The 27,882-nt window shown below is 39.7% G+C and overlaps 2 protein-coding genes across 10 annotated transcripts; one reads left to right on the top strand and one right to left on the bottom strand.

Annotated features, from left to right (window-relative positions):
- Positions 1–119: 119 nt before the first annotated feature.
- On the bottom strand, positions 120–21,954 carry pphln1 (periphilin 1). Of its 8 annotated transcripts, none has more exons than XM_005455616.2 (11): positions 21,816–21,954; positions 20,407–20,471; positions 19,892–20,107; positions 19,225–19,286; positions 16,412–16,528; positions 14,605–14,783; positions 13,906–13,992; positions 12,791–12,826; positions 11,891–11,946; positions 7,243–7,380; positions 120–894 (listed from the first exon to the last, which is right to left on the bottom strand). In XM_005455616.2, coding segments are annotated over exons 1-11 (1,230 nt in total). In that variant the 5' UTR covers positions 21,817–21,954; the 3' UTR covers positions 120–621. The 8 variants fall into 8 exon arrangements, with proteins under 8 accessions (XP_005455673.1, XP_005455674.1, XP_005455675.1 ...); XM_005455617.2 differs by having other exon boundaries at positions 14,611–14,783; XM_005455618.2 differs by lacking the exon at positions 12,791–12,826.
- Positions 21,253–26,955, top strand: zcrb1 (zinc finger CCHC-type and RNA binding motif 1). Of its 2 annotated transcripts, none has more exons than XM_025899364.1 (8): positions 21,253–21,500; positions 22,138–22,242; positions 25,469–25,497; positions 25,650–25,761; positions 25,878–25,985; positions 26,098–26,207; positions 26,298–26,382; positions 26,545–26,955. In XM_025899364.1, the coding sequence occupies exons 2-8, from the start codon at positions 22,159–22,161 to the stop codon at positions 26,683–26,685; spliced, it is 669 nt and encodes a 222-aa protein (XP_025755149.1). In that variant the 5' UTR covers positions 21,253–21,500; positions 22,138–22,158; the 3' UTR covers positions 26,686–26,955. The 2 variants fall into 2 exon arrangements, with proteins under 2 accessions (XP_025755149.1, XP_005455680.1); XM_005455623.4 differs by lacking the exon at positions 21,253–21,500 and adding an exon at positions 21,889–22,029 and having other exon boundaries at positions 26,545–26,948.
- The last annotated feature ends 927 nt before the right edge of the window (positions 26,956–27,882 follow it).

The raw sequence follows: 27,882 nt of genomic DNA, 5'->3' as shown, positions 1-27,882 counted from the left end.
GCGCATGGATATTTTTCTGTGGGTATGAAACTTTTGTAAAGGATTATGAAAAAAAAATCAAGCTTGTTGGATGAATGTAGAATAGGGCTCAAACGCAAAACAAGACAAGACAATGAAAATGAATTTAACAGTTTTTTTACAGTACAAATTTGTACAAGTAAGTTAACCTGTTGTAAATTTAGCAGCACCAAGTCAAATATCTGCTACAAAAGAAAAATGTACATAGCTGAAAATACTACAAAAACCGATCATGCTGCAGAACTGAATCTCTGCTCTCCACAAAATATTCTCATCAAAAAGAAGATTAAATAATAAACCCCTTGTTAACCATTTTCACAATGTGAGACGAGAATAATTTTAAATAAAGAATGTGTTTCTTTTGACAAAACTTAACAGAACATTTTTTTTATGATTGATAAATTCCCACAGAAAACTTGAAGGTAAAAATGGTCCGTTCAAAAATAACACTGGTCCTTCCTGCAAAGGATGTCCTCTCTCCATGGTGACCTGTTTTCTCCATGGTTACCTGTTTTTCGGTTTGAGCTGCTGAACAACCCAGACTTCAAACCATCAAGCCTTCCTCATCTGTCTCACATTAACGCAGCACGTCGGGCTGATGCGTCAGTAAGATGAGCTGTGATTGACTGCTGTCTTTGAAAGTTTATGACCTGACTGGGATGTAGAGGGAGTGGTTGAGTCACAGGTGGAAGTTTCAGGCTGCCGGATGACGTCGTCCAGCTCGCTGATGAAGTGTTTGAGGTCCTCTAGGCAACGCTCGCGGATCTCCCCGAGGTTTTCTCGGAGGGGAACCTGCAGCTGCTTCTCCAAGTTGGGATCTTTAGCCACCAGCATCTTCACCACCATTCCGAACGTCTCGCAGTCCTGACGATACACCTGGTCGAGGGAAAAAAGATGAATTAAAATGAAATAATAATAAGAGACAAACAAGAGGAAAACTTTACCTTCAAAAACCACTCAGAAGACATTTCCACCCTTTTTCAGTTTAGATTTAGCTATGTTAAGTGTTACCAGGCACAGCTTTGAGAGAAAAGCTCTTAATTGAGGGGATGGGGAGTTGTTTCCTTCCTGCTCTACCTGTCGCCTAGGTGTAAATACTCCAGCGTCACTGTGCCTAAGCTGATCACTCTGGTGCTAACACACCTCATACAGCGCCAAAAGATTAACACTCTTCCTCTCAAGTTTAATAGGGGCACTTGATATAGGACAGGGTAGCAGTAAAAACCACACTTCAGTGGTAGCTCGGAGGCTTGTAACAGGTGTTAGAGGGACAAAGAGGAGGTGCTGGAATCTAGTTTGGGAGCCGCCACTTCACGCTGAGCCTATAATGTCTCAAAACAATGGAGGGAGCTTGTGCTTCCACACAGAGTGGTTTGATTTGCAAAATACCAAAACACAGATTTGCTTTTAAGTCATGATCCTTTAAATGAGCTGAGAATGAAGGGGAAAATATCATTCCGCTCAACTGAAGATAATATTTATGGGCCCATTTTACATTTTGTAAGGGAAGGAAAATAACACGGCGTGTCGTGAATTCCCACTCTCACAAATATTCAGCAACACAAGGGCAGCTTTTATTTCTTATTTTCTTGAGTTTTTGGACGTACATACATTTGAGACGTAAGATGCATGTTAAAAATCACACACAAATATAACTTTTCTAAATTAACACTTTGTCTGCACTTTTGCCAAAATAACTACAACCTCTGACAAACTTGATGTGGCTCTCTAATCTCTACCTCCACTATTTCATGACAGTTGAAAGCTTAAACTTCGATGCTACTTACAGCCTTTGATCTTAAGTGGGCCAGCCCAGTGAAAGCCCACTTTCTATCCTCATCAAGAAGTTTAATTACACATTTAATCCCTGACATATATGAAAAAGAAGTGCTATCTCAACATCATGACTTGCATGATAAAGAAATGCTACTGTATTAAATATACGGTAATACATCTGTTAGGATGAGCTTTTGAGCTTTACAATGGGCTATAAAATTACAGAGAAAGTTCTAGTAGCTCATTGCAAAGACTGTCCTGTAATTTTAAAACAGAAACATTTTGCTAATTTACATAAAATGCCTCTTATTTAACGTGAACCCAAAAACCAAAAAATGAAGGTTCTGTAGTAGATAGTGGAAAACTGGAACTTTTTTGTTGTTTCATTGTTTATCTTTTACTTATTTACCCTGGTGTAGTATGAATGACCATGGGGGAGGGTCTTTATCAGTAGCCAAATCTTTAAAACCTATGAAAATACATTTAAAAAATACATTTAAAAGTCTAATACTTTGGCAATTTTGGCCATCTGTGGGCCAGATTGGAATCTTGCTCAGCTGGTTCTGTCCCCTAGGCCTTAAAACACAGGGGGAGAGAGCTGATTCAACAGTTTGTTGGGGTAGGTTGAAATCTAAAAACCACATAAACTTTGCTAGATGTTATGTGGTGTATGTGACATTAAATGCAACTATAGGAGGGGAAAAAAAAACAACAACCAGGACAATCTGTTCAAGTGAAATAATTGTTAGGTTCCTATTTGTTTCCATCTCCTCAGTTTATTTTATTTTGTTGTTTTTCCAGACTCAAAATGATATGTTGGTCTATTTGTTGCCAGTATACTCAAAGATTAACTGAAAACAAACAGCCTGGGTTGTTTTCCATTGTCTAACACGGACTGCATAACTTCTAGGACATGTTTTTTTAGACATATATTTGTATGTAACTCTCTTCTATGACTAACTACAGATACAGCTGCCTATTATATCAAGCCTCAACTGTACGTGCCAGTCTCATACAAGGAGATTTCCAGTGACAAGGGTTATGAGTGGACATGTGTGTTTATACATATGCCCACACGCCTGTGTGTGTAAAATTAGGCCAGGGAGGAAGGGAGAGCTTCATTCACCGGATACCAACGGTGGCTTCTGTGCTGCGGGGCTTTCTAACTCGCTGGCTTATTTATAGATTTTTCACTAGAACAGAAAGTGTGCTTGGAGAAAAGCTCACAAATAGAGATCGCCTGTCAAACACAGTTATTGTCCTTGTTCTCCAACAGATGGGAACTTTCCAAAGTATGCATTAAACTAGGACACTGCGAGTGTACTATCTATCTATCATTATCAGTAATTTTTAAGAAAGAAAACTGGAGCCAAACCAATTTGCCTGTTGTTTTTTTTCTACTTTTCCACCAAGTTTGATTTCACTATGAGAGTTTTTGCAAACCCTTGCTGACAATGCTTTGAGCACAAATGGGAGGAAAAATGAAACATTTTTATTTTTGCGTAGGAGCCATCCACAGTGAACAGTCAGCAGAAGACAAATAACAAAGGTGTAACACACTGCTCAAATAAAAAAAAATTAAAGGAGCACTTTTTAATCAGTATAGCATCAAGTCACTTAGAATTCTGGGATATTGATCTGGTCAGTTAAGTAGCAGAGGGGGTTGTTAATCAGTGTCAGCTACTTTGGTGTTAATGAAATTAACTAGCAGTGCACTAGAAGGGCAACAATGAGACAACCGCCAAAAGACGAATGGTTTTAAACGTGGAGGGTAGCATGAGGTGATACCTGCACTTACAGTGGTTGCAGGTATTACCAATTCCTCCAGGATGACAGGTTTACTGTGTCTCCCAACACAGTCTCAAGAGCAGATATACACGAGACTGTTGCAGATAACATTAACTTGCATTTACTCAATAAATCTTTTACTATTAAAAGCATGCTAGCTGAAAGACGTTAGCTTGTTTGCAGCTTGTTTTAACATTTGTTTGAATAGTAAAACAGCCTACAGGAGATGCTTGTTACACCTGACCTAAAATGCGGTTTAGTAATGATGTAAACTAGGAAAAAACTAAATTACTTTCACTTAATTTAGATTAGCTTAATTTCACATTGACTACCTGGAGTACTGCCAACTCAAACACACAGATTACCTGTAATAACAAACCAATACCTGTAATTAGAAAAGAGCGGTGGTTAACTTTGATTTTACTTGGCTCTAAAAACTGTTGTGTTTTCGGGTTGACATAATTACTCATTTTTAATTGGACAGCATTGGGAAATCATATTTCCTACCAACCCCATTCAGATATTTCTAAAGCTTTATACACAAACCTACTGAGGGATTTACAGTACAGCTTATGCAACCTTATCCAGGTCTCTTGTTTACAAAAGCAGCCGATGGGAAATGTTCAATAAATCATTTTACAGGAAATTTGTGGGGAACACTACAAAATAAATTCAAAAACACACTGTCCTCTGGGCATTTCTATACATTCCTCATGCACAATAAACAATTGAGCAGAAGATGTTACGCAACTGACAGACCGAGCAGTCAGTCAGAGGAGACGTGCGACAGCCGCCATTCCCCAGCACGATGAATGTAGTTACAGAGCAATGGCCTTTTTGGTTTTTCATCAGCTGATAACAGAGTGGACCTATCAAACGTTCTAAGGACGCATCCAATCGGTGAGTGGTCTACACCTTCTGTGAATACAGGGAGAGCTGTTTCTAAACAATGTGCTGACAAAGTTCTTCCTGCAATCTGTCCCGTTATCCAACCAGGAAGGAAAGGAGCATGTCTCGACTTTGGGTGGGGTTGTTTGAGAATAGGAGCATCTTGCTCGCTGTTCACCCCTGCAGGACAAATCCTTTTTATAAATCTCGCCCGTGAGTGTGCCGGGCTTTAGAAATGAGAGAAACGGAACAAATTTTAAACATTAGAGTTGGCAACTCAGTCCAGCTCTGTCATCTTTGCACCTAAAAAGCCCTCAAGAGGCTGGAAGTGTCTGGCTTTCTGTCAAATACATTTAGATCCCTCAACAAATGAAATAAAACTCCCTTTGTACGGCAGTCTGGACCTACGAGGAACCAAACATAATACCCTTGACTGCCTCTCATGCCTTGTCACTCACTATAACCAGTTAGTCTGTCCTGTGGCCAAAGTCAACTCTGACAACCAGAAAGGGGTTTCAGACTATAAGTCAAGAAGACCAGCTTCACTTAACCACGCAAACAAAGTTTAGATTATGACCTGGATAGCTTCTGAGGGGCTTCTGGATTCTGTGCATTTGTGGCTGTGTGTACAGAAGAGATGGCTAGACCAGATTGGGTGCAGAAAGCCAAACATCTGGCTGACACTTGTCAAATGGCTTATCACGAGTGCCCACACCAACAGGAATACTGCTGCTAATTTAAAGAGCACATGAGAAAGTGACTTTGTTATTTCAGAGCCAAAAAAAGAAAGAAAGAACAGCTTAAGTATGTTTAGCTGTGGGTCAGAGCAAAATGGGGCTTTAAACTGGTCACCAGACAAGTGCTTATACAGCTTCCAGTGACTGCTCGGTTTGTCTGCCACCTCAGAGAGTAAAAGACCATCATGTGAAAGCAATTCTCTGTGACGCTTTAAAAATACAGCCTTTTCTATTTCGGTCCATGATCCTTCTTTTATGTGAGAAAAAAAAAATCTTGATTCAATTACTCATCTTCTGACCTCAGCTCTGGGATAAACACTTCAGTCTCTCATGGAAGAGAAGAAGAGCTGCCAAATCGCAAACGACCTACACATACGGATGATCTGAAGATCACAAAAGCCAGAGAAAGGCACAGGGAAAACAAAAAGCTGCAGCTGTCAATAGAAACTGATGGTTATCTAAGAATCGCAAATCCTGAAAGGAAATACTGAAACCTCATATCCCTGTGAAAACGCAATACTTTATCCCCTCTTCGTTTTCATTTCAAACTGTTTATTATACATGTATACCTAGATTTGAATCACCACATTAGAAGATAGCAGAGAATTATGAGTAATACTGATGATGGCAGTAAAGTACCTACAGATTGCTGACACGGGTCTTTGTAATCATTCTAAACTAACTTTCCATAATACCTGGAAACATGAAATAATGCTCACACAGCTCAGACGTTATAAAGTTTGCTTTAAAAAAATGAGAGAAGACACAGACAGGCTATAAAACAGGCGTGAAGCTGCAGCGTCAGCAGCAATGCTGTTACAGCCTATAGGCTCTGTGCTGCAGCTCAATGTGAGGGCGCAGTCTGTGCTCCAGGGCAGAGCTAGCTCAGGTTTAATGGTCTCAGTTAAACCACCAGCAGTGCTCACTGGTGCAGGAATGGCCTTCATTAGGTAACAGAGCAGAGCTGGAACCTCGAGCCTGGGGTGTTTTTAAGCTCTGTTAAGCGGTCGACCTCTCAGTTTATTTTACGCACGGCTCTTTACAGCGAATAAGCCGTTCTTAGCTGCTGCCTTCATTTATGTGTCCCCTGTACCCTGTATATCATTCTAATGTTTCTAAACCCCGGTGTGCAGACCGCTTCATGTGCGAGCATTTGCAAAGATGAGTCAGACGCCGAGGGGGCCATGCTTGAGCCGTGTGTGATATTAAGCAGATATTTTGTATAATGAGCGGTTTATGCAGTCAGTGAGTCAGGATGGGAGATTAAGAGAAGCTACCAGGAAAATGCTGGCAACTACAGAAACCGGCCTCCCGTTTTTCAAATAATTAACCGTTTCTCTAAATGTGGCTGCAACAGTGAAATTATTTAGGGGGTAGCAGTAGGTACTCAGCATTGTGACTGGAAGACAGCAAAGTTAATTTCCTGCCTGTTACGAACATAATAGGTGGCTGTTTCAGTAGTGCCTATCCAGTAAAGCATGCCACATGTGAGTCAGAGAACCCAAGGCCACCATGGGAATGTGGTGCCAAGAGTACTGAATGTGGTCTGCATTGCCAAAGTTGACATTTATAGAAAAGTCTGACAAATTAGCAGTTTTTAATGAGAGGGTTTGGGGATACAGTGATTTTTCCTTCCCAAAAACGAACACCTTCAAATTTGTTTAGACATCCCTGGAATACATTGTGATTACCAATTTAAAATCCTATATAGTATATAAATCCAAATCTGACTTTTATTCTTTGCTAGAAGCACAAGAAAACTGTAAATAGCCTGCACTTATCCACAGGTTTCTACAAAGTACTTTATAATGTGTTTCACATTCATTCATTAACACACACACTATAACTGGTGGTAGAGCTGCCATGCAAGGTTCTTGCTGCCATCAAGAGCAAATTACTTGTCATGACCAAGGAAAACACGCAGGAGCCTGTGATTAGTGGACAACATGCTGTATCACCCCAATCAGAGAACTTGCGGAAAGGCGGGTCAGAAAAACGCAATGATGTGAAAATTTTAAGTATTAGAAAAAAGTACCTTTTCTATCTCCTGGGCTTTGGCTGCGATGGCAAAGGCTCGTCGTTCGTGAAAATTGTCTGTAGATTTTTGGCTCTCTTCCACGACAGGAGCTACCAGTGGCTCTTCTTTTTCTCCTTCTGGAGGGGGGTTTTCCTCCTAAAGGAACACAACAGGAAGGTGTGAGTTGCAGGGGTGTTTAAGGAAAACTAACAAAGCAGCAGAATGGTTATTTCTAACAGTATATACCACTGCCATGAAACATTTATGCCAAGAAATCATAAAACCATTCAATATTTTAAAAAGCATACTACTACTATACTACAGCAATCACACAACATTGAATTGTAAACGATGTAGGTCAGTAAGTTGTAGCCCAGTCAGTCAATGCTGTGCTACGACATGACCTACTGACTCTAACTTTGAAGGAGACACGTGGTTGATGAGGCATACAGTAAAGCTGAAAAGCCAGAGTGGACTCAGTGGAAAAAAGCAACATATACACAGAATTTCCAGTATAGAAATCTATACCTGAGGCAGAAAATATAGCTAGAGCCTTTGACAGACTAAAAAGAAAAGTCTAAAATGTTTGTTACAACTCAAAACTTAGCTTAATGTTCATGTTGCTTTTCTACCCAAGCACTAACCCTGCAGTTTAGTAGAACCAATCTATAACACGGAAAACCATAAAACTCACACTTTAGCGGTGTTTAAGACAGAATCTTCAGAGCAAAGAAATCACAGCCAGACAAGCCATGATTAAGCATCTAATGGGCAGATTGGAAACCAAGGCATCCATAAATACTACCGAGAAAGCCACAAGAGAGAGCTAAGGGAAGAAATGAGGCCGACTTGGATGGGTGGTCAATTTCTTTTGCTCATTTCCTGATACTATTAAAGTTTGAAGGCCAAGGAGCAGAACTGCCCAACCATGACTAAAGTCCACTCATACATTAAGGGAAACAGGCCATGGCAACTAAGTCATACTTCATCCCTAGATGACTAGAAAGAAATTACAGGAGATGGTACATCACAAAGCCGAGTGTGGTCTAAAATAATAATAATAAAAAAGCACAGTGCAAAGCATCATCCAATTATTTCGCCTTCCAATACTCTCCCTGAAGCTATGCTTGGGAGAAGTCCCATGTATATGCTTGGACTTGTATGAAAGATCGGATCTACTGCACCTCAGCAGAAAAATATCCCTTGTCTGAGTCTCTTTATTTCAACTCGCAAAGCATAGCCTAACTTGGAAATCGTGCTCTGCTCTCAAGATAAGGCTCAAAATAGATCTTGTGTTAACTGTAATAAATCAAAACATTATTGTTTCAGCAGAATGGGTAAACTCTGAAAAAGAAGTGGAACTGAATTTTGTTCTTGGCTGTAAAATGGAGAAACAGCACTGGACTTAATACTGTTCTATGTAATAGTTTGGACATCATCACGCTGATGTAACAGCTTCGTTTATCAAAATGCTTACAGTTTGAGCAAGCATCACAAAGTTCCTCAGGATCTCTCTCTTTGCAGTCAATTCAGCACGTGACCTTTTTTTAAAAAAACTTATCAAACTTTAGAGGCCAAAATTCAACAGCTATGACATTTCTGATCGCTGCAGCATGCTCATCTGCTGGCTCATACTCTGATCAGCCAGTCATCCTAAGTCTCTCATAGCTATATTCAGTTGTTTGTTAGGTTAAAGTAGTGGAGTGGCCAACCCACTGACACTGCCATTCCTGAATGCACGCTGCTGGAATTCCTAAAAATATCACAGTGACTGAATGTCACTCTACAGCAGTGCTTTGAGCATTTGTATTACTTTTTCCTGCTTCCTTCAGCAGATCTGTGCCCTTTGCTGGTAAACCATTACACTCTATCTAACAGGAATTTGTTGTGTTGAGATGAAACCTGCTGATGACCTCCCTGCCCACCCTGGCTTGAAGCCAGAGCCGGTGGTGCTCTTTAGGTCCCGTCTTTGGTGTCTCCTGTCTGGGATGGCTCCAGAAAGCCTGTGTGTTTGTTGAATCCCCACAGCAGGCAGTGACCAGGACCATTAGTGCAAAGCTTTACTGGGGGCACAGCGCACGCCTTTCATCTTGGCCAAGGTTATGTGTTTGTGCCCCGAGAACACACAACAATGCACCACAGGCTAGATCAAACACAGCAGCAGAAGCACCAGTGTGCATGTATGTGTGTGTGTGGAGGGGTGGGGCGCTGAGTAACTTTCATCACAGCAGTTGATTTGGCGGTGGTAGGTGGTTCTGACAAAAATGATCATTAGAAGGAGAAGAAAGAACTTTGTTTATATGCTGCATCTTGTAATTTCTCGTGTATAAACCTGAGGGTGATTGTTTGGTTATTTGTTACTCAGCTTATTTTCATGTGTACACAACCACGTGACGACATCGCCTCCACTGGCAATTCGGACGAAAAATCGAGCCCTCCTTGCCTGTAATGGTTGGCTTTGCCATCTGAATCAAGTGTGACCGCTCTGATCGCATATACACACTTGATGTCAATGTGGTCGGACAGCACGTTTTTAGAACCACAACACACCCTTACAACTAATCTGAACAGAATAGACATAAAACTGTCTTGAAATGGCACTTAAATGTCAAGGTGAATTTATGTCTAACTTCTTCACATGTACAAGCCATAAATGCATAAATGTGTACATAGTGCACAGCCCCTTTTTGACGTCTGAAGCCAGGAAAGCAACGATGTAGAGTCGTGAGATCCACTGCAATACTGACTCATTCTGAAACATAACATAACATAAAAGAAAACATCTTTCATCCAAACAGCTGAACTCTGTACGTCCTTTGGTAAAAACTACATACATGTTTCTTAAACTGCACATAAAAGGTGCATGAACCCAGAACTGCCGAGGGGTTAACAGATCACTTCAGATACACTGTTGTTGGTGTGATGAGAGGATGAAAATTTCGTCCACTTATTTTTCCCCACCATACTTGGGGAAAAATAAGTGGACGAATATGAGCTGGATAACTGAAGGTTAACGGTATTAACATTTGCCAAGCTCTTTATTTTGACTTTTTTTAGTCCTAACAACTCTTTCAAGCTGTGTTTGTGTGTGTAGAAAACAGCAACATTAGGCTAATAACATACATTAGTCAACTGAATGGTTGTAGAGTGTCTAGACAGCAAAACTGTGGAACTTTTAACTGTGCTGACTGAATAATAAATAGGCCAGTGATAAAAGCTTCGTGCACTGCACAGGTCCTTGATCATTTAATTACTTCCTGTTTCATGTTAGGGAAAAGATTATTGTTGTTAAACGGTTTTCAGTGCAGAGCTTGCTGAGGTGTCAAATATCTGATATGAATATATATCACTTAACCCAATTACTTTATTTTGTGATGTATATTAGGGCTGTGACTAATACTGTGATATATATAAAAAAAGAAATGTTTATATTGTACCAATGCATGTATTTTTTTTCTTAATGATTTATATTTCACTGTAATAATATTGTGAATTATTCTGGTCACAATAACTGAAGGGAATATCTAATTTTGTATATTCAGATATTCATTTCTATCAAATTACATGTGATTATGAAAGTAGTTACACCTCCACTTGCACTAGTTTGTCCTTTTGTGTATACAATGTGATATTCAGATGGTTTGACTTTGTTGATGTTGTTTTTAAAATAACCACATTTAAAAAAACAAAAACAAAACTTGATTATGGGATAATTTTGACATCCAGATAAACAGTTGCTGGCATACATGCATACAGAGACTCCATTTAGAAGAGGTAATGTAATTACGTTGGTGCAAAGTATTTTTAACCCTCACACAATCAGCTATAATAGCAAAACCTTTTTAAGTTGTCAGAGCATGCAAACACACACAAGGTGTTGACCTGAATCTTGATGATTACCGATTCCCTGTGAGCCCGATGCCCCATATTAATTTGTCGCAATCACGAGACCCATTCCCTGCGACATCAACAGGAAACTGAGTGTCTGCGAAACGCAGTTAGACGTGCTCTTTAAAAGTAAACTATTGTTTGTTATAAACAGTGCAAACACATCCCAGAGTTACACAGGCACTTCTTATGACTCTGTGGTTAAGATCTTGTGATAAAGTTATGACCTGGGCTACTGATTTCTCCTCTACACTTCTGGGTGGCCACAGCTACATGTAATGCGCCTAATCACAACTGATTGTATTTACACTCCTCTGCATAGTTGGAGATGGATGACATCAGCAAAACAAAACATTATCAGCAAAAAAATCAAGAAATATCCACATTTGACACAAAAAGGGTTTTTTTTGTCGACACCTGAGCTCTTTCCCCCGTATCATTACAAATTCTTGTAACTGAAGTCCGCTTATAACAAAGTTAAACAAAGTGGAGGCCCGATGGCTTTTATGCCCTGCATGAGGACCACTTTAAAACCCATTAACATACTTTGATGGGACTCAACACTTATTAGGAGGATGGAATTTAAGGACTTCCAGATGTATTCCGCTGTACAGTGACATAGGCAGACACCATGGTATGCAAACAAAATAAAGCACAGAACATCTGAGACTCCACTGCTGTACTTAAGATTTATAAAAAAAAACAAAAAACAAAAAACAATTTAGAAAGATCCTTTAATGTTTTTGATCCTTCATGAAAACCTCAAGAAAAACAGTACCTTGACAGATGTTGCACTCTGTGGGGATCCCTCTCTTGACAGGCCAGGAATTTTGTCTATAGAAATTGAAACGTGACAAAAAAGAAACAGTAAGACTGAAGATAGAGTAAAAAAGATATTTGGAATAACAAAATAAGAAATGAGAAAAAGGTGAAACGACGAGGGAAGCAGAAATTCAACTGAAAGAAGACAAGCAAGTCGGTCTGGAAAGTAAGTATGAGGGTGCTTATGGGGATCGCAGCCTTGTAAATGTGTTGGAAGTCTGGTTCCAGGATCCAGTGAGGTACCTACACTAGAAGGTCTGGAACAATCAAGAAACACAACGGTGCTCTGAACCTCATTGGCTGAATGCACGGCTCCTCTCCAGTCACTGGAGGAGGAGTTTCTTCCTCTACTGACTTTCCTTCTATAAGAAAAACACTGCGCTGTCCAAAGCCTTGTAATCAACTCTACTAACAAACTTCAAGCACCTAGAAATGAAACAAAAACACTCCAGAGTGGAAGCTTTGGCTACAGGAATATCCATCAGACATCCTATACCCTCTCCCCTCTACTTGCACACACGACCTGGTGGCATCTTTATGAGGCCTGACAAAGTGGCAGACAGAACGGGGAGCAAGGCTGGCTGCTGGAGACATTAGAAACACTCTCTGTCTCTCTCAGGTTACGCAGACTGTGAATAGATTAGGTTTGACAACTGTAACTTTTCAATATATCTGAAACAAATCCTCTGCATGTCACCTCATCTTACTTTTTAATTCATTTCCACTGAACAAACAAAGGAATGCATGGCTATACATTTTGAAATATAATCCAGGAGAAGTGGCTAATCTGTCTATTAACTCATCAAACAAGACGTAGTCTATCCAGTCTTAGACAGCTATACTGAACTGTACTTACCAATCATCCTGCTCTGAGAATAAGTCTCTTCATAACCTGTTGGAAGACCAAACCGTAAGGTCACCGGCCAAGTACATCACAATAGATGGGGTTTTCTAATCTAAAAGCAACCTATGGAACATACTACTACTCTAATGCTTCCCTAAAAATATTTACTCTTAAAACTCGTTCAAATCATGGATTCAGATGGCAACATTTTGCCATGTTAGCCATGAAAACTGCTAAGCACTAACTTCATGAGTGAAAAAGCACCAATCAAATGGAAATTTAAAAGAAAAATGACCGGCATTGAAGATGGCAGTGGACCTCAAAAGAAACAAAACCAACCCCCCCCCAAAAAAAACAAACACTGGTGGAAACAGAGGAATTGGAGGGATTAGAGACAAGAATGAATAAAGAACATGCACCGCACATGGAGATACTTTAGCACTTGTGCATTTTACAGTACTGTTATTTAATAATTTTTGGTGGTCTTACAGGAAATCTATTATGTGGACTTGGTTTTCCATAACATTCCAAGTGAGAGGGTGGGACTAAAAAACACAAAGAGCATGATGCTCTTACATTATTCAGCCACTTTCTAGATAAGCTGTAAAATTCACTGTTCCCACACAGAGTCATCTTATCAAAACGTATTTCCAGACAAGATGTATTTGTAGTCATGAAAGTGTAATATAACACTAAATATGATCTGCGATGAAAATGTGTTCAATTGGAACACCTCTGAAATTTTAAATCATTTTTAATATTACTTTATAAAAGTGCAGGAACCATGAAAAGTGCTAATGTACCTCCGCAACAGGTAGTGGAAATGGCATTGATCACAATACAGCAAAGTCTGTACTAAACTCTAATTCAGAAACTACTTTCATGATATAACTTACAAAAGACCTGGGTGAAAAAAATGTCTGTCAAAAAGTTTCCTTTGTAAAATACTTTTTTTTTTTGAAAGACGAGTCGACTCTCAAGTCACTGAAATTTAAAAAGCCTGAAGTCTTCTGTTCCTGCATCCTTCTCAAGACAGAACACAAAATGAAAAGGATGCAAGAAAGGAACAACAACCCAGCTTACTGTCACCCAAGTCTAAGCTTATTTACATAGCTCAATGTACAGACCCAAAGTGTCATGTCCACTCTGTTGAGGAAAGAGTGGCCCCCAGAGGTGCTCAGAAACACCCGTGTGACTCTCTGGACCATCCACACCTGAAAAGCCGGTCAGCCAGGTTAACAGCCATGGACAGACAGTGAATAATAGTAAAATAAGAAATGAAGGATGGAAGAAAAAAAAAAAGTATATATATAAAATCCATTTCACAACAATGCACATTTTAGGAGCTGAACTTAAAACATGACCTTGAATCAGGGCCTACAGGCACTCACAGATTACCTTATTTACTTTTGGGCTCTGGATAGTTAGTATAAAATTTAGCTTTCCAAATGAACAATGTTTACTCAGAGGCTGTATGTCCTCTTCCTGAGTTAAGGCAACAAATGGCTTATGAGTAAAACTTGTCAGTGGAAGCAGTGACTACATTTTCCACTCCCATTTAGCAGTGCTGTTACATAATTTGTTCCATCAGCTGGATCGTTAAGACCAGAACTAATTACTTTATCCATTTTACTCTCTGCAGTATTTATTAATGCTGTGCCACTTTATTGAATTTATATTGAATTAATCTGTGTTATCGACTTATTAAGTTTACTCCACATGTTATGGTGATTTGCTTTGGAGTTTTAAACTCTTATCAATATTGTGATGCCAGTAAAAGCACTGCATACTGCATCAGGGGAGGGGAAACTAAGATTTCTACATACTCTTGCCTTGCTGTGAGGGGAAAGGGATGCTCTTGGCTCTGTCTGGTGAGTATCCTCTGCTGCTGACGCTGGAGCCAGAGCGGCTGTGCGGGGAGCGGGCCACCTCTCGGCGCACGGGAGAACGATCTCTGAGAGGAGGAAACGGGGCTGTCTTTCTCCTGTAGTGGTCTCTGTCCTCGCTGGGGAAAACAGGGGAAATGTGAGCCCTACCAAAATCTGAAAGGTCCAAACATTGAAAGCTTTTTTTTTTCTTTTTTGTGAATTATCTGAGGAAAGTTATTCCTGATTGCAATCTAATAGCAGCAATTTACATTGACCCAATGACGGTTCCACCTCTCTCACTCATTTATGTATCAACACAGAACAATGCTGCCACCTAGCACTGTAAGGTCATTCTGCTGTGTGCAACAAATTCCTATTTTATGTTTTATTTATGCTACCCATATCCGTTTGCAGAGGTATTTGCGGAGAGGCTTTTTAAAACCGTAATTTCCCCAAAAGACTGCAAAAACTGCCTTATTGACTTGAAAACTATTGTTCCCTTTAATATTTTAAAACATGCATCCCAAACATTTTCATTTAAAGATCACAGTAGCTGTGTTGCTAATCAAACACTCCCTCTCTGACTGTAACTTCGCCTATCTGCAGCGAAACAGCTACACAGTCAGACAATGGTGGCACCTCAGGCAGGATGTAACCACCCATTTAGGTTAGTAAGGTTTGATGCTTCAAAGTGAGTTTTCACCATGAGCATCTTGCTGTTCTGAAACCAGATATAATGAGACGGGGGTGGATCTGACCCAGAAACTGAGGGACAGTGCACCTTGCTTTAACCTCCTTTTTTTATCCTAATGAGGACCATCATTTACAGTATGAGCATTAATTAAGACAATAGAGTCAACAGGAAAGTGGCTGAGGTCACAAAGCAAGAAAAAAAAGGGCTATGTGTGTATTATATACAGTGCTTAACAAATTAATTAAACAATCACTCAATGTAAGGTTTATGTCACAGCTGCCCTAAAATGTGGTAATTAACAAAATCATTTTTATGTTCTATAATAGATAATCCATCGCTATGCGCAAGGTCTTTAATCAAAATTATATTTTTAATGCTAAAATATAATTGTTGTTATGTATTAATTTTCTAATTTAAATAGTAAACCACATTATCTTTTTTACTTTTTTTTTTTTTTTTAAATAACATGCCAAGTTAGTTACTTGCATTCCTGAACATTAAAGTTTAAGTGTTTAAATGTTATGCCTGGTTTTTCTAGAGAAGTCCAGTGTGCCAGCTAAAACTTGGGTATAAAAAACAGTGTGAATTCAGTTTAATGCCCCGAATGATGTAGGAATTTTCAGTTTTAAACAAGTTGACAGATATCTAAAATACAATTGTGCTTTTTTGTTTTTATGACAGGTACTTGAACCTCCTAGGACCTGGCGTCCACATATGTAGACATCACATTTTGGGTTGTCTAGACCAAAATACCCTTGGCAAATGCTGATTAGTTTTGCTCTACAAGGGCCTGATATACACTTACGAGGACATTATACTGCCACTGTTCTATCAAAATTTTAAACGAATGTCCTCATATGCGGACCTCATTTTTCTCAGAAACAAAAATCAGGTAAGAAAAAAAAAAATCTGGTAATTATTTGTTTTTACATTCATCAGGTCCCAATCAGCCCAAATAGCAAAGAGAAATTAAAAATGCATGCCATGAAAGAGTTCGGGTCTTAGGAGGTTAAAAATGTAGGTGCTATATATAATAAATTAAGACATTTCTTTAATGGCTTTCACTCTTACCCTCTGTCCAGGTTTAGTATAGCCTGTACTAGTGTGTCTTCCCCACTCTCTGGGAGCGCTCTGGGTGCTGGATAGATGCCTTGGCCTCTAACACTATGAGGTGGTGGTGCACGGGCGCTGAGGGGATTAACAAAAAATAAAAGACAGACACACACACAAGTTAGTGTTTGCAGATAAGCACACAGTGTAGTACATTGTGTTTATTTAGATATCTTTGGAGAAATTTTGTAGAGCCTATGACATAACCTATGTAAGTGGCCGGCGGCGTTGCCAGCATCTATGCTTGTGTACTGAACATTATGTGATAGTTACCGTGTGTTGTCTCTGTGTTTTATATGTGGTGTCAACCATGACAAAAACAAATAAAATGGTAGGACTTTTTCCCCTCCTGGTTCTTCACTCTTTGTTGTGGTCAGTTTTTTTTCAGTGGAACAAACATGTTTGTCCCTCAAGATTTTCCACTTCTTTGAACATTCCCTCATGTCCATTCTGCAATCTCTCTTCAGAAATTTACTGACATTTGTGAGTACTTAATTGACACTATGATTGTTATTACCTATAATGAGGTGATGATTGTTATTCTCTCTGATATATTAAATTAAAAAAGCTGCAGCAAAACAGTAGCTGGAGATGTATAGGAGAAATCAATGATATTGAACAGATCAACCACGATGTGTACATTTCTAGGGAGGTGCATGTCAGGCTACGGTTCAGAAGGGTGTATGACACAGTTACGGCGTAGCCACAGAGTGAATTTCTCATTGAAGCACAAATCTTCAAAAAGCAATTCACATCTGCTAAGTGACCACATGAGCTAGAGCTCTTTCAACAGCCACAAATCCAAGCCTTACTTCAAACAGGTTGACTGGACACATGCTTTCTGGCTAAAGATAAAGGGCAGCATTTTTCTTAGTATCAGTTGTGTAAAGAAATATCAAGGAGATATTTTGTGTATCTAAAACATGACAGGAAACAGAATTAACATCCAAATGGTCTAAGGCTACACTAGAAGGAGTATTAAGGGTGGCTTTAGTCCAGGAGATAGAGCAGGTTGGAAGCCTGGTGGTTTGGTCTCTGTCTGCCCCAGTCTGCATGCCAAATATCCTTGGGCAAGATACTAACCCCAAGTTGCTCTCTGATGCACTGATCCGAGTATGAATGTGTGTGAATGTTAGATAGAAAACAGTTTACCTCAGAAAAAAATGCTTGCATGACTGGGTATGAATAGATGAATGAGACATGTTATGTAAAGCGCTTTGCGTGCTCATCCTGTGCAATACAGGATATTTGCTTTGCAATAACAAAATCCTAAAATGGGAAAAAACATGTTTTGTGCTTTTTGCCCTCCTTTTGTCAAGAATTTTAGACAACTTAAACAACCATGCATCCGACGCAGCTATGAAAACAAAATCATCCTCAACTTTCCCCTCTTCTCTCTCTGCCTGCCTAGATTGGTCTATCCAGTGAGTACACTTTATGCCCAAGTACTGTTCATGAATTTTGCTACTGTACAAACAGCACATTTGCAAAATGCACCCATGTGTGACGACATAATACCTACAGGTCTCTTACCACATCTCAGTGTCAGAGAGGATTAAACTAATTAAAGCTAATCCTTCAACTTTTCACAAAGTGAACAAAGTGTTACATAGACATGCAAGTTACCTCCGCTCTTTGTTGTTAAAGTCATAACACTACAGAGTGGAAAGTGACTCATCAGTTAAGTAACATGAACTTACACTGCATATATAATTTTTATTTTGGCAGTAGCAAAGAGCACAGATATAACTGGCAAACCTTATCAGTGTTTTTAATAATGAAATATGCACAATGCAAATGCAACATTGAGGGTTTTACTACACTTTAGGGCACTGATTGTACTGGATATTAAAATATTCTTAATAATGTTCAAATAAGCTACGTAGCACTATTTAATGTGCTATTATCACACATCAGCATTACACACAGGTAAAATAAATTTTGACTCATATTTGTTAATGTTATTTACAGCTAATTAGTGGTGCCTTTGTCTATTAACAGACAAAAATCACACTGAATTGAACCAGTATTTTGAGAGGATATTGTAAATTTGTCAACTAAATGTCTGCAAACCTAGTGTTTAGCCTAAATATAGACACTGTTTAGCCAACATTGCTAGACCAACAGTTGTGTAAACTAAGAGTCTGGAGAGCTCAGCAGAGACCACAAGAAAAGGAAATGAAGTAAGACAGGCCAATATGGGTCAGAAACAGACCATGACTCGTGATTGCTGGTATGTACACAAACATTACAAACACATCCCCCCCTAAATCCCCCCCAAGTCCAACCAGAGAAGCTAAACACAAATGACTTGCTCATAACATCAAGTGAATAGAACAAGACTGTCCCCTGCTGTCCAAAATGAAAACATTTTAATAAGCAACAGTCCAAATACACCATCTGGCCGGGGCCTTTCTGTGTGGAATTTGCATGTTCTCCCCGTGTTTGTGTGTGGGAGGAAGCCGGGTACTCTGGCTTCCTTCCACAGTCCAAGAACACATTAGTGGGGCTACGTTAACTGGTGTCTCTAAATTGCCCATCGCTGTGAATGTGTGTGTGAATCGTTGTCTGTCTCTCTCTGTGTTAGCACTGTGTCAGATTGGTGACCTGTCCAGGGCGTACCCTGTCTCTCGCCCTATGTTAACTGAGATATTCTCCAGCCCCACTGCAACCCTGATAAGATTAAGCAGAAGAGGATGGATGGAATACTGTATGCATACAGAATGTGGCTGATAAGGCTAATATTAAAACAAATCTTAAGACAAACAGTTTACCCAAACTCCAAAGGCCGCCCTGTGTGGGGGTCATCCCTGGGTACCCTGTAAGGATAGTCCTCCTACACAACAAAGAAAATGTGGAGAAAAAAAATCATTCTTATTCGCCACTTCTATATTATTTGTTATCTCTTGAGACAGAAAAAAAACCCCATCTGGTTAAAAATAGTGTAAAATGACAAAAAGCATTGTATTTATTTTGCATACATAACCCACTGATAAGTGAGAAATGACAAACTAGCTGTGATGACGGCTAGATAAATTTACAATTTTAGAACTCAAATGTAAACACAAACTCTAAAGAGTAATATAGGAAAAAAGCAGAAAAATTAAAGAGCAACACAATCTTTATAAAGGGAATTTAAAAGTCTAAGAACAAACTGATGGAGTTCAATAGATGCCCATAGTACATATGTGTTTCAAAATATCTTAAATTATATTGTTAACTATTTTGTCCTTGGATTGGCCCCTTAAACTAACAATATTATGGGAAATATCAAAACTGTAGAGACTTTGAACAAAAAAACAAATCCGTGTGCCTCCCCTGGTCTCCATTACACTGTGTATGAACGAGGTTGCTTGCTTTTGATTGAAAATATGTAGTTCACCGATTTGATTACAATATACCAAAAAAGAACAAAATTACTCATGAAAATCGCACTCTTACCCTCCTTGAAGGTGGAATGGCTCTGCGTTCAGCAGGGAAATGAGGGCCATCTCCATGGTAACCCCTCTGATCTTCATGGTAACCCCGGGGACCGCCTCCATTTGGGTAAAAGCGGGGACCTCCTTCATAATCGTAGCCACCACGGCTGTAGTCATCTTCTGGCCTTCCAAAGGGGCCTCTTCGCTCAACCCCTCCAGCCGCCCGTGGGTATGGACCCTATACACACACACACACACACACATACCTTTTTTAAAAATTATATATGTTTTTTTTTTCAATTCTTGCTCAGTTTTCGTTAAAAAAAGTCTGATCCAGAGCTTATGGCAACTTGAAAATAAATCTTTAAAAAGATTCCTGGTGTTATTTTATTATTCAATCTCAATCCACAAAAAAATAAATAAAAATTATTAAAAATAATAATCAGCAATTGTCAAGGGATAAATAAAGAAAACTATTAAGGCATAATTTGCATGCGGGAATTATTAAATGGGATGCAGTGATAAAGAGGAGCTCACCGGCCTGTCTGTTAAAAAGCGCTCATCATACACCTCCCGTATACTCCTTTCTCGCCTGTAAGTCACTGAAACGGGCAAAGAGTGAAACATACTGTTACCACAGTGTCTCTGTTCAAGTGTGGTCGGACTAGCTTCTTCGAGCTGCAATATTAATAAAGTATTAAATAGAACTTTTTTTCAGAAGCCATCTGACATGAAATTGAGGGCCAACACAGATGACATTGTTCTATTTAGATAACTTGAATCTTGTGGTTCCCTAATGTTTCATCTGAAACTGTCTGAAGTGAAGCACCTTTTTAGCATCACACAGGTGCAGGCTTCAACACAAAAGCAGCTTTTGCAAAAAGAACTTGTCTAATACATAAAACGTTTTGAATATTGGTACAGTTTCTACATACAGTTTCTTTTTCTTTAGGCTTTTTGGGCTTCTCAAAACAATCTATAAAGAAAGTTCATATAAAGACTTCAGGGCAGACATCAACAGAAAACATCAAAGACAAGACAGGGCACGCGGTCTGAAATGCAAGTGAGCAGGCTGAGATTACTTTGTGCAGGTTATATGACCTAACGTGGAGGTGAAGAAGAGAGTGCATGGAGGGTGGAGTGGGTGGAGATGAATGTCAGGGGTGATTTGTGATAGAAGAACAGCAGCAAGAGTGAAAAGAGATGGTCGTGAGAACTGATGTCATGTGTGGTTTGGAGATGGGGGCATTGACAAAAACACAAGAGACTGAGCTGAAGGTGACAGAGTTGAAGATGTTAGGATCTTCGTTGGGAGTAACCAGGATGGACAGGATTAGAAATGAGTACATCAGAGGGATAGCTCTCAAAGTTAGAGGCAAGGCAGAGATTTTTGGACATGTACAGAGGAAGGATAGTGGACATATTGGACAAAGGATGTCGAAAATGGAGCTGCCAGGTGGGAGTAAAAGAAGAAGACTACAGAGAAGATTCATGAATGTAGTTGAGGAGAACGTGGAGGGTTGGTGTCACAGAGGAGAATGTTAGTGATAAAGTAAGATGAAGGCAGATGATTCACTGTGAAGACCCCCAAAGGGAGCAGCCAAAAGAACAAGACTGACCTAACGTGACAGGTTAAAGTACATTTGATCCGCAGTATATTAGTCAACATAGTCATCAGCTTGATGGCAACTAAACACTATCATTAACAAATCATCACTACTGTTTCTGTGGTAAATTTACAACTAATTGCGACGTAAACCAGGCTGCTATCACGGCTAACTAGCTAGCTTCAATACATGCACCAAACACCAGCACGTTTGTGTAGTAAGTTAATATATCGTTAAGGCCACCAACAAAATCCTTTAATATGTACGTCAGATTGCGGCTTCATCTACATAAACTATAGAGGTAAATAATTTAACTGAAAAATAACAAATCGAGCTTACTTTCCTCTGTCGCCCAGTTAGCTTAGCTTCTCCCGGTAGCCACGGTCGTTATTTACGTTGTGCACGTCATCAAAGTGCGACGCACAATATACGGCGTTTTTTTTCCCGTTTGCTGAACAACTGCTCCGTGTAAATAAAATTACACACCACATTTTTAAACAGCTTTGGCATTATTCTAACGGACGGTGTGGTGTTGGTAAGAACTACTGTGAAGGTAGGGAGTTGCTCGAATTAACGTTAAATTGAATAATGCTGTGTTGATAGTGGATGTATTAAGCTGAACTGCTGGTTATGTGCTTTATGACCATCATGTGTCTTTCAGAGTGTTTTATTTGAGTCCAGTATGAGCGGGGGTTTGGCACCAAGCAAAAGTACCGTCTATGTGTCGAACCTGCCATTCTCTCTCACCAACAATGACCTGCACAAGGTAGGTTTGTCCCTGTAACTCTTAAGTGATTGTCCTGTGCCACCACCACAAACTTGAAATTAAAAAAATAAGAACAAATGTTGTAAAGATTTTCAGCTTTCATTCAAGGGATTGGACAAAGGCGTCTAGGAACTGCAGCTATTTTATGCTCCTGTTTCTGGGGCTCTGGTTCTTCAAGAGTTGTTGAACAGAAGGTTAAGAAGAGAGGTGACCATCAGTGAACAGCAGTATGGCTTCATGTCAAGAAAAAAACCCTAAAAACGCGGCGCTTTCTTTGAGAGTATTTTTTTTTAGAAGTACAGAGAAGGTCAGAAGGAGTTGCATAGTGTTTTTGAAGAAAGCATTTGATATGAACTGTGATACTGTATGAGAAAGTCAGGAGGGGCAGAGAAGGATGAGTGCTTGGTTGCAGGACATGCATAAGGACAGAGAGACAGCGGTGAGGTATGTGGTAGTGTTGATAGATGGGTGAAAGTGGGGGTGGGATTACATTAGGGCTCGCCAGACAGATGAGGTCAGGCAGGAGTTTCCGTGGGTTATGATGTTTGCAGAGGACATTGTGAGCTGTAGTGAGAGTAGGGAGCAGATGGAAGAGGAATGAAAGTCTGTCAGTAAAAGCAAGACAAAATACGTGTGTGTGAAGGGAGACAGGTCTAGCAGTGAAGGTGCAGTATAGAGATAGTAAATGTGAATGATTTAAATAGGTGAACCGAGGTCAACCAGAGAAGATTCATCAAAATTGTGAAAAAGATTATGCAGAGCAGGATGCTAGTGAGAGGGTGAGATGGAACCAGATAATCCACTGTGGCGACCTCATAAAGTGAGCAGTCAAGAGAACAAGAAGATATATAAACACTTCACTTTATTAATATACGAAATAGTTTTCAAGCAATGACTGCCTGACATTTCAAGTCATGGAGATCACCAAAAATTGGGTTTCCTATTTTGTGATGCTTTGCCATGCATTTTCTTTTTGCCTGCTTAGATCACCATGGAAACTAAATTAAACACATAACGTGGTCTAGAGCATGTTATTTTCTGACTTTAGGTTAAAAATGGGCTGTATGTGCCATATTTTTACTAATGTTTTTATTTTTTTAGTTTCCTACAAGTATGATATAGAGTCTAAGGAATTTGTTTTATACATTACTGATCTGATATTTTTAATTACCAAGAATATTTCACCTTGATCTGGCCACAAAAAAAAGTGACTTCCACATCTCCATCATCAGGCTGTAGGACAGTGTCAGTTGATCAAGTTTAAAGTTTCAGAGCTCGAATGTGCAGCTTTTACATTAGAAATAAACAGCAGCACTGAGAGTACACATGGTGGTAGAATAAATATATTAATGTGTGAGATTAAGATAAACGATTTTCTGTGGCATTTGCTCTCGACTTATTTGCACACAGCTGATGCCTTTTTCTAATCTTATTCTTTAAATTTCTTTATAGAGATTTCTCACTTGTTCCTCAGATAATGCCTATAAATGAAGTTGTTGGAATTAACTGAAGATGAGCCACATGACGTGTCAACTCTCCTTTTACGTAGGCACATAAAAAGCCTGAAGCAGAAAGCCTGACTTAACAGGGAAAGTTAATAACCATAGTTGTGACACCTGTGATCTCTGACTGGGATTTTAGGTTTTGTCAAGCAGCTTAAGCAAAGAAAGCTTGGCTTTCAGTTTAACTTCCTTCGTGGCACACCCCACCTCTCTCTTCGGTCATATGTTCGAGGGTCTTTCTATTTGGGTTTGTTGCCAGCAAAGTACATGCTCAGGTGAGATTAATTGATTGGCTGAGGCAGATCATTCGGCCTTCAAAAATTCCTGGATTGCATGCACATTATATTTTGGGTTACATTTCAGATTTAGTGCAAAGTGCCATCCTCAAATTTGGCATGGGTTTGAGGATGTCACTTTGTCAAGTATATCTCTGTACTCTTCAGAATTCATCCAGCTACTTCTATCTTCTGTCACCCATTGTTACTGGAAGCCATGCATACTGCCTCCCCCATGTTTTACAGCGTGCTGTGAATTCTGAGCTTTAGTTTGGGAACATCTTCATTAGATTCTGTAGTGAATCCTAGACTTGGATAATCTATCAAAAGTAGTTCAAGAAAGGAACAGTGGTGAACCAGTGACGGGGCCATGGGTGGCCAAACTGATGGACGTGAAGAGTGAAGCCTGATCTGTGTGGTCTGATCTAACAGATGAGCCGCTGTAGCTCAAACTGCCAAAACAGTTCATGCTGGTTCTGATAGAATTGTGTCAGAATACACAGAGAATCACACTTTGTTGCCTATGGGGCTGCACAGCCTCAGTCCAGTCAGGGTGTCCAGGCTGACCTGTTTATCACAGAAAGCGCCAACAATGGCGACGTGAGCATCAGAACTGGACCACGGAGCAAAGGAAGAAGATGGTCTGGTCTGTGTTTGTTACCACTGAAACACCTGGATGCACTATAAAAGAGAGACAGAGATTTCTGCTGGGAACTCTTGGGTCTTACCATCCATGTGGATGTTCCTTTGACACCTACCTAAGCATTGTTGCAGATCATGTACACCCTTCCGTGGAAATTGTATTCCTTGATAGCTGTGGCCTCTTTCAGCAGGATAATGCGCTCTGCCACAAAGCAAAAATGGTTGAGGAATGCTTTGAGGAGTTGGCCTCCAAATTCCCCAGATCTCAATCTAATCAGTTGTCAAGTGGGATCTGCTGGACAAACAAATCTGATCCATTGAGGCTCCACCTCGCAACTTACAGGATTTAAAGGTTCTGTTGCTAACATCTTGGTGCTAGATACCACAGCATGCCTTCAGGGATCTAGTGGAGTCCATGGCTTGATAGATCATCATGGCTGTTTTGGCAAAAAAGGAGGACCAGGTGATATTAGGGAGGCGAACATAATGCTATGTCTGATGTGTAGATGTGTTAAACAGGTATTACTTTATCATAGAAATGGTCATATGATTATCCCCCGATGTTGTCATCCAGGTGTTTTTATGTTACCTAGCACACCAGTTTTTCTGATATTACAGCTGGCTGTCTGCACCTTAAGCCTACAGTCATTATATAACTGTAAAGTAAGCTAAAGTGACAGCTCTGTCAGTTTCTAAGTATATTTGGACCTCGCTGTATGTTTATTATGCATGAAAAGAGTGAAATTCCCCAGCGGTCTCTGAATCCAAGAACCTCTCACTGAAACAAATCACTGTGTATCATTTCAGCTATTCAGCAAATATGGCAAAGTTGTAAAGTAAGTATTTATTTTATTTTATTTTATTTTGGAAATCATAAGCAATGAATGATGCAACAGAAAGCAATAATTTGGTAGTTTTGAAGTGATGTAACAGTTTCTGCCTCAGTCGTTTCCTCACAGGTATTAATAACTAGGATGGTTTCTCTCAGGGTCACGGTGGTTAAGGATAAAAACACTCGGCAGAGTAAAGGAGTGGCGTTTGTTCTCTTCCTGGATAGAGAGTCGGCTCATAACTGTGCAAGAGCAGTGAACAACAAACAGGTGAGCCTGTGCAAGGTTATATACTGATTTTTTTTCACTAAGCGTAACCCAGAGGCTTTCTGCCAGCGATGTTTCTGTAATGGATTTTGAGCGAGTGAAATATTTTTGCCTCCCAGTTATTTGGCAGAACGGTTAAAGCCAGCATTGCCATAGATAATGGACGAGCAGCAGAATTTATAAGGAGACGGAACTACACAGACAAAAGTAGATGCTACGAATGTGGGGTCAGTAAATATCTACTTTTTTTAAATTTTTGGGTCCTGTGTGGCAAATTTTATTACAGTTAGAGATGCAGTTGTGATAGTTTTCCTGTGTTTTCACAATGACACATGTCAGGATTCTGGACATTTGAGCTACGCGTGTCCCAAAAACATGCTGGGAGAGAGAGAACCTCCGAAGAAGAAAGAAAAGAAAAAGAAGAAAAAGGCTCAACAGCCCGAGCAAACGTGTGTAATTTATGGCATATATATTTGTGCAACAGAATATATCACAGTACATCTACATTTTTATTTATTTATTTTTTTTTTAACTTTTAGCGAAGAAGAAGAAGGAGAAGAAGAAAGTGAAGAAGAGGGAGAAGACCCGGCTTTAGATAGCCTAAGCCAAGCCATAGCTTTTCAGGTAAGGGTGCAAAGACAAGAAATATCTACCTAAAAATATCTAGAAGTTTTGATTCAGAGGATTGCATTATGAGTTGCAAAGTTACATTATGGAAAGTCTGACTCAAAATAAATGAAAAACTGTCAGCACTGACATATTTGTTGTCTATTTGTTGCCCTCCAGCAAGCCTGTATCGAGGAAGAACAGAAAAAACAGAAGAGGCAGGCAGAGGATAATGCTCATGCTTCAACGTCGTCAGACTCCAAGAAGCCACGGATCAAAAAGAGCGCATACTTCAGTGATGAGGAGGAGCTCAGTGACTAATGGATGCGTAGACTTGAACGTTTTATTTGGATAAATATGGACATTTTTTAGCTGTTTTTTTTTTTGTGCAGGTGTAAAATATGTTTCAAACTTTATCATATGTTGATAAAGTTTGAATTTTTTCTGTGTCAATTCTATGTTTTTAGTGCAAAATCAGATTTAAAAAAAAAAAAGCCAAACAGTTTGGGTACTGCTTTGGTTGGTTGTAAATAAAATCTGATCTTTTTATATGCTGCCAGTTTTCTATTAAATGTCAAAGGTGATTCTGAATATTTTATTTCAGCACAATATTCACACATTTAAAAAAAAAAAAGATATATACGTATATGTATATACACACAGAGTATCTCACAAAAGTGAGTACACCTCTAGGTGAAAATGTCCAAACTGTGCCCAAATTTGTCAATATTTTCAGTGGCCACCATTATCTTCCAACACTGCCGTAACTCTGTGGGGCATGGAGTTCACTAGAGCTTCACAAGGTGCCACTGCAATCCTCTTCCACTCCTCTATGATGACATCATGGAGCTGGTGGATGTTAGAGACCTTGCGCTCCTCCACCTTCCATTTGAGGATGCCCCACAGATGCCACGCCAGTCAAATACCTTTACCTTAGTTTATTTAGCAATGCACTGGTCTTTTTGGAGGTGTGTTTGGGATTGATATCATGTTGGAATACTGTCGTGTGGCCCAGTTTCTGAAGGGAGGGGATCATGCTCTGCTGGAGTATATCACAGTACATGTTGGCATTCATGGTTACCTCAATTAACTGTAGTTCCCCAGTGCCAGCAGCAGTCATGCAGCCCCAAACAATGACATTCCACCACCATGCTTGACTGTAGGCAAGACACATTTGTCTTTGTACTCCTCACCTGGTTGCCGCCACACATCCTTGACACCATATGAATAATATTAAGTTTGTCTTGGTCTCATAAGGCCACAAATAATCCATGTCCTTAGTCGTCTTGTCTTCAGCAAACTGTTTGCAGGCTTTCTTGTGCATTATCTTTAGAAAAAGATTCCTTCTGGGACGATAGCCATTTAATGCAGTGTGTATGGTCTGAGAACTGACAGGCTGACCCTCCACGCCTTCAACCTCTGCAGCAATGCTGGTAGCACTCATACATCTATTTTCAAAAGACTACCTTTGGATATGACGCTGAGCATGTGCACTCAACTTCTTTGGTCGACCATGTT

The sequence above is a fragment of the Oreochromis niloticus genome, linkage group LG17 (genome assembly GCF_001858045.2).
Source record: "Oreochromis niloticus isolate F11D_XX linkage group LG17, O_niloticus_UMD_NMBU, whole genome shotgun sequence".
Lineage (NCBI taxonomy): Eukaryota > Metazoa > Chordata > Actinopteri > Cichliformes > Cichlidae > Oreochromis > Oreochromis niloticus.
Note: the sequence above shows the minus strand (reverse complement) of the source record. Positions and strands in the feature narration are given on the sequence as shown.

Bases quoted from the DNA above. Each gene is read 5' to 3' on its own strand.
- pphln1 (XM_005455616.2), bottom strand. The intron at 20,108-20,406 runs GTGAGCTCCTCT...GTGTGTGTATAG, and splicing joins GCTTTTTAACAGACAGGCCG to GGTCCATACCCACGGGCGGC. The intron at 14,784-16,411 runs GTAAGAGTGAAA...TGTTTTCCCCAG, and splicing joins ATACTAAACCTGGACAGAGG to CGAGGACAGAGACCACTACA.
- zcrb1 (XM_025899364.1), top strand. From the start codon at position 22,159: ATGAGCGGGGGTTTGGCACCAAGCAAAAGTACCGTCTATGTGTCGAAC. The intron at 25,986-26,097 runs GTCAGTAAATAT...GACACATGTCAG, and splicing joins GTAGATGCTACGAATGTGGG to GATTCTGGACATTTGAGCTA. The intron at 26,383-26,544 runs GTAAGGGTGCAA...GTTGCCCTCCAG, and splicing joins GCCAAGCCATAGCTTTTCAG to CAAGCCTGTATCGAGGAAGA.